The sequence below is a fragment of the Mesocricetus auratus genome, unplaced genomic scaffold (assembly GCF_017639785.1).
Source record: "Mesocricetus auratus isolate SY011 unplaced genomic scaffold, BCM_Maur_2.0 Super-Scaffold_100033, whole genome shotgun sequence".
Lineage (NCBI taxonomy): Eukaryota > Metazoa > Chordata > Mammalia > Rodentia > Cricetidae > Mesocricetus > Mesocricetus auratus.
In genome coordinates, this window is record NW_024429213.1 from 13613369 (window position 1) to 13619368 (window position 6000).

Consider the following 6000-nt stretch of genomic DNA (forward strand, 5'->3'; position numbering starts at 1 on the left):
TTCTCACCTCCAGGCATTTGCTTTGACAGTTCTCAAGAGGTCTTGCTGATTTGTAAAAGAGTTACATTTATCTATGTATCTATCTATCTATGTATCCATCTGTATGCGTATGTGTGTGGCAAGTAGGTGTCATGACCTATGGACCAGAGGACAACCCAAGAGAGATGATTCACTTCTACCATGTGGGTCTTGGGTCACCAGACTTGGCAACAAGCATCTTTTTTGTTGTTGTTGTTTTTGGTTTTACGAGACAAGGTTTCTCTGTATTGTTTTGGAGGCTGTCAGTCCAGCCCGGCCTCAAACTCACAGAGATCCGCCTGCCTCTGCCTCCCGAGTGCTGGGATTAAAGGCGTGCATCACCACCGCCCGGCGGCAACAAGCATCTTTACCCCCAGAGCCATGTTGCTGGACTCCCAGCACTCGGGAGGCAGAGGCAGGTGGATCTCTGTGAGTTTGAGGTCATCCTGGTCTACAGAGTGAGTTACAGGACAGCCAGGGCTACACAGAGAAACCCTGTCTCAAAAAAACAAAAACTAATACAAAACAGAGAAAAAGAATGACAGAAGGAACACACCAGATTTTCTTTGGTGGTGCTAGGGATTGAGCCCTGAACCATTGACATGCTAGACAAGTGCTCAGACTTTAATTTTTTTTAACTAAAAAAATTGAGGCGGGGTCTCACTAAGTTGTTCAGGCTGGCCTGAAATTTGAGATACTTCTGTCTTAGCCTCCCAGATAGCAGTGATTCCAGGCTTGTGTTGCCAAGCCCAGCTCAGAAGTGGGTTTTTGTAAGATGTTTAGGAGTTTGGCAGTACAAAAGGCAGGGGGATTATAGGGGAGAATATCTAGGCTTCTTACCCACTTAGGACACCAAGCACAAGGTTGAGGACAAAGAAGGACCCAAAGATGACGAGGCTCACAAAGTACACCCAGGGTAGCTCATACCCCATGGCATCCTGCATCTGGAGAGAGAGAGAGAGAGAGAGAGAGAGAGAGAGAGAGAGAGAGAGAGAGAGAGAGAGAGAGAGAGAGAGAGAGAGAGAGCATATTTCCCCCATAGCTTGCATACACGACAACTTCAGCTGGAAAGGGCAGGTGCAGCCTCCAAGCTGTGTGAGGGTTTGTTCACCTCACCCAGTAGAGGACGTCTGTCCAACCTTCCATGGTAATACACTGGAACACAGTTAGCATGGCAAAGAAAAAATTGTCGAAATTCGTGATGCCACCGTTGGGTCCTGGCCAGCGCCCACGGCACTCAGTCTGGTTCAGTGTGCATGAACGCCCAGAGCCAGAAGACGCACAAGGTGATGGGTCCTCCTCTGCCTCCATATCTGCAGGAAAATTGAACCCCCTGGGTTATGAAGCAAAGTCACACACTAGTTCCTGCCACTCTGTGGCACCATCCACATAGGAAGTTTTTTTCAGTGCCCCAGGTTTTTTTTCTTAATTTAACAGTTTAAAATTTTTAATCTTTTATCATTTTACATACCAATCCCAGTTCCCACTCCCTCCCCTCCTCCCGGTCTCCCCACTTCCCCCCACCCCACCCCATCCACTCCTCAGAGAGGGTAAGAATGGGGAGTCAGCGAAGTCTGCACCCCAGGTATTTTTAAGGCAAAAGTAATTCTTGACTCCCCGGCTAGGGTCAGACCCCTGGAGGTGTCGATTTGAATCACTGGGAAGCTGAGTCCTTCCAACATGGATCTGGGAATTGTGAAGTGTGAATCCTGTATAGATCTTCAATAACAGTGAGCATGAATCTGGGGGCAGAGTCTTGTGAATAGAAGAGTCTCGAAAAGGAAGCAGAGAAAAGGCTTGGGCAGGGGTCTTCACAAGAATGCCTGAAGGCAAGTCGTGAAGTTTGAAGTCTTAAATGCCTCTAGGCTGAGTGGCCGAGTGGGTGGAGTTTGTGATACCTGCACATCCGTTATTGAGGGAGGGGTAGTATTCGGGGATTTAGGGCGGAGTCTTGAATACACGGGTGGGGTTTGGCTAAACAGAGGTTGAGCCTGGAGACCCAGTCTTGCGAAACTGAGTGGGCTTTCTAGAAGCAAGAGGGGACTCAGAAGAGAGGGCAGGGGGCGTGTCCTGTTCTGTGAGAGGGGGGTGCTGACCAGATCCTAGGAAGTAGCATGTCTTGTGCATGCGTCCGAGGAACAGCTCGAGTCCGATGATTGCGTAAATGATAATGACAAAGAGCACCAGCAGGGCAATGTGCAGCAGCGGCACAAGCGCCTTCATGATGGAATTGAGCACTATGTGCAGGCCTGCGGCGGGGAGGGGCGGGTTCAGCGCATTCGCCTTCAGCCTGGAACCCCACCTCCCACTCGGGGGGGGGGTGTATACACTTACTCGGGACCCCTGACACCAGCCTCAGAGGCCGTAGCACTCTAAATGCCCTCAGTGCCTTCACATCGAAGCCTCCCGGCTTTCCTCCAGTATGCGGGGTGTCGCCTGGCCGCCCGGGTCCTTGCTCCAGCAACACGCTGAACAGCCTGATGGGGGAGCATGGGATAGGGGAGGGGAGAGTCAGGCCTCTGGCTCCTGCCCCTTCCCTCTTTTCTGTTCAGAAAAGCACAAGTCCCTGTAACTGGAAACCAAATGGGTTTACATATGTTAATACTCCTGATTTTAGCTGCAGAATAGGGACTGTCTGAAGCAGTCACTTCCCTGAGCCCCAGAATTCAGTGGATTGTTAATGAGGGTGGGGAGTCCCTCCCCCTGTAGACGCGCACCCGACAACGACGATGATGAAGTCGAGTAGGTTCCAACCATTGCGAATATAGGCGCTGGGATGGAGCACGAGCCCATAGGCCACGATCTTGAGCACTGTCTCCACGGTGAAAATCACCAGGAACACGTATTCTACTTGTTCCTGAGGGCGGAACGTGAAGGCGGGTACTTATCTGGGGGCAGGGTCAGACCCGGTGGGTGTGGGCACAGGCTAAGGTTGCTTTTGCCAGAACCAAGTGTGGAATAAGGTGGGTCCAGGAGAGGTGGGGCCTGGCTGGGTGGCTTCAGCTGTGGCTCTAAGGAAAGCTGTAGCCTGCCTGGGCATGGGATAGGCCTCACCAAGTTGTGGTTAGCAGTGTTGGAGTCGTCCTCAGGGAAGGGGATGTATACCCCCAGGGCCACGCAGTTGGCAAAGATGGTCACGAGGATGAGAATATCAAAAGGTCTCAGGTGAACACAGTTAAGGAGCCAGGAAGAGTATTGTTGAAACCCCTACATTTCCTGGGTGCCCTCTCCACCCAGTGCTGACTCCAGGCAGGATCATACTATGTAGCCCAGGCTGTCTTTGAATTTTTGGTTCTCCTGCCTCAGTTTCCTGAGTTATGGGGTTATAGGCATAATGCAAGCATGGCCAGCTTAGTGCCTGTCTCTTGATCCTGGTGACTGTCAACCCTCCCTTTCTATTCTAGTTCTTGACCCACCCCCTCTCTCATTTGCAATACTTTGTTTTAAACTCAGGGCAGCTAATACACTAAATAAATGCTCTACCATTCCAAGAATCTTTTCCCCCTAATATTTGATCCTTGGTCCCTGGTAATCTCAGTCCTCTTTCATGCCAGGCCTGACCTAATCCTTGACTCTTCGTACCTTGGTGATCCTTATACCCGATTCTCTCAGGATACTTCCACTCCACAATGCTGATGCAGGACCGACGAAGGGGATTGGTTAAGGTGAGGCAGAAGAGTGCTCGAGGTGATCGCTGGGCACTGGCCACTGCCACGGTCTTGTGTTTGTTGTGCTGGGTCCTCCGTCTTGGGGTGCCCAGGCCTGATGCCCCACTGGTATCATCAGCTCCCACAGCTGGAGGTCCAGGACACAGGCCCCATTCAGGACCAGGACCTGTCCCATTGACTGGACTGGGCTCAGGAGTGGTGTCTGTACGGAGAAACAGTCAGGGAGGGGATGGCATAAGACAACCATAGCGACTTCTTTCTTGTCCAACCTCGTCCCTCTGTTTGAAGGAAGGGGAGAAGTGGAGGGTGCTTGGGTTATGGGTTGAGGTTTAAGAATCAGTGTTGGAATTAAGTTTAGGGTAGAGTGAGTTTTGTTGAGGAATGAAGGTAAGAGTGCTTTCCAGCAAGGTAGGACTCGGCTGGATGATCACCATGCTGTTCACTTCAACTTAAGGTCAAATTGGAGTGGTGGATTTTAGGTCAGAGTGGCCTTAGCCTTAATTGATATAGGCAAGAATGGAGTTTGGTTGAGATTTTATTTAGGGTTGAAGCTGGGTATTTGAATGAGTTGGGCTTGATATTAGGATCAAAGTGAGGGATAAATTTTGAGTAGAATTTTCATTTTTCATTGGGGTTTCATTGCTCAGTTTCAAGTGTCTACAGTTTGGTTCAGCTTCTGAGAAGAGTAGTAGGTTCACCTGGTTAAGATTCCCATCTTAGGCTGGAGAGATGGCTCAGCGGTTAAGAGCACTGGTTGCTCTTCCAAAGGTTCTGAGTTCAATTCCCAGCAACCACATGTTGGCTCACAATCATCTGTAATGAGATCTGGTGCCCCCTTCTGGTCTGCAGGGATACATGGAGGCAGAACACAGTATACATAATAATAATTATAATTTATATATGTATATATACATACATATAAAAATTATAATTATATAAAGATTCCTATCTTTGAGCCAGGTGGTGGTGGTACACGCCTTTAATCCCAGCACTTGGGAGGTAGAAGCAGGCAGATCTCTGAGTTTGAGACTACCCTGTCTACAAGAGCTAGTTCCAGGACAGCCTCCAAAAGATTGCATCTTTGAAGGAAAAAAACCTGTCTGGTTTCAAATTCTTACTACTGTTTAGAAGTTGTGTATTGCCTATAGTAAATGATGGGATAACCCATGAGCCTCAATTTTCTTATCTGTAAAATGGAGATGATAATAGTGGTTGCCTGCATTATAAGGGTGTTATGAGGAGTAAACTGAGCTCAGTATTCATAAGAATGCCTAGTATGTAGTATTATTAGTGTTTTGAAATGAGGAAATTGAAGTGAAAGAGTTAGTAATTTGCTGGTGGCCAAATCAGACGTTTTTTTACATTTTTTAAAATTTATTTTTCAGTTTAAATTTAGATAAGAAACAAGGTTGCTTCACAAGTCAGTTCCAGGTCCCTCTCCCTTTCCCTCCCCTCCTCCCCAAATCAGACATTTTAATTACAGAACCTTCCTAGTTTACAATAGCATTGGCTGTATGCTCTTGCTTTGTAATCATTTGTATTTGTAAAGGGACTGTTTAACCTGGAGAGTTGACTCTACGGTTAAGAGCACATACGGCTCTTCCAGAGGATGGGGGTTTGGTTCCCAGCACCCACATGGCAGCTCCTAGTTTCCTGTAACTCCAGTTCCAGGGGGATCTGATGCCCTTTTCTTACCTCTGCTGGCATTGCACACACATGACACTAACACATAAACTCAGGCACATGCATATACTTATAAAAATAAATTAATAGCAATTTGAAAAAGAGGTCTGTGCTGTTTCTGGACAGCCAGAAAAAATCATCCAGTAGCAGTAATGGCATCTAGAGATTAGATGACCTTCAAGTTCATGGTAAAGTCTGTAGCCATTGTGAGGTTTGGATTCTAATGTCTCATGTGATGGAGGGGGATTGTCTTCTGGTTAGGAGGTTTAGATTAAGGTTTACAGTGAGGCTGGATTTGGAGTTTGAGGTGGACTGGGTGCTAAGGTCAGGATTGAGTCAGGGTTTCATCTGGGAACTAAGGCTGTGAATAAGGTTGGGGGACTATTGGGGATAGCATATGGGCTAGGTTGTGGTGTCTCTGAGATAAGCGCCAAAGAGGCTCTATTAAGGGGTGCCTAGGACAGAAAGAGGGTGATGATACTCTATTTCCCCCAGAGGCTCTCCAGGAGCAGGATTCGGGTGGCCAGTGGGTAGGTGAGAGGGTGAGGGGTGGACCAGAGCCCAGGGTGACTCCAAGGATCTTCAGGGGTGGATGGCTGCTCTCACCTTTCCCGCCTTCAGATTCTGACAT

The 6000-nt window shown here is 48.3% G+C and overlaps 1 protein-coding gene across 1 annotated transcript in view; it reads right to left on the minus strand.

Annotated features, from left to right (window-relative positions):
• Positions 1–6000, minus strand: part of Cacna1f (calcium voltage-gated channel subunit alpha1 F) — a 28647-nt gene extending 22647 nt beyond the window's left edge. Inside the window, exons 1-8 of the mRNA XM_040733669.1 lie at positions 5976–6000; positions 3636–3888; positions 3073–3178; positions 2736–2875; positions 2353–2495; positions 2115–2267; positions 1135–1331; positions 859–962 (exon numbers count right to left, since the gene is read on the minus strand). Coding sequence (XP_040589603.1) covers positions 859–962; positions 1135–1331; positions 2115–2267; positions 2353–2495; positions 2736–2875; positions 3073–3178; positions 3636–3888; positions 5976–6000 — 1121 coding nt within the window. The remainder of the gene's footprint in view (positions 1–858; positions 963–1134; positions 1332–2114; positions 2268–2352; positions 2496–2735; positions 2876–3072; positions 3179–3635; positions 3889–5975) is intronic.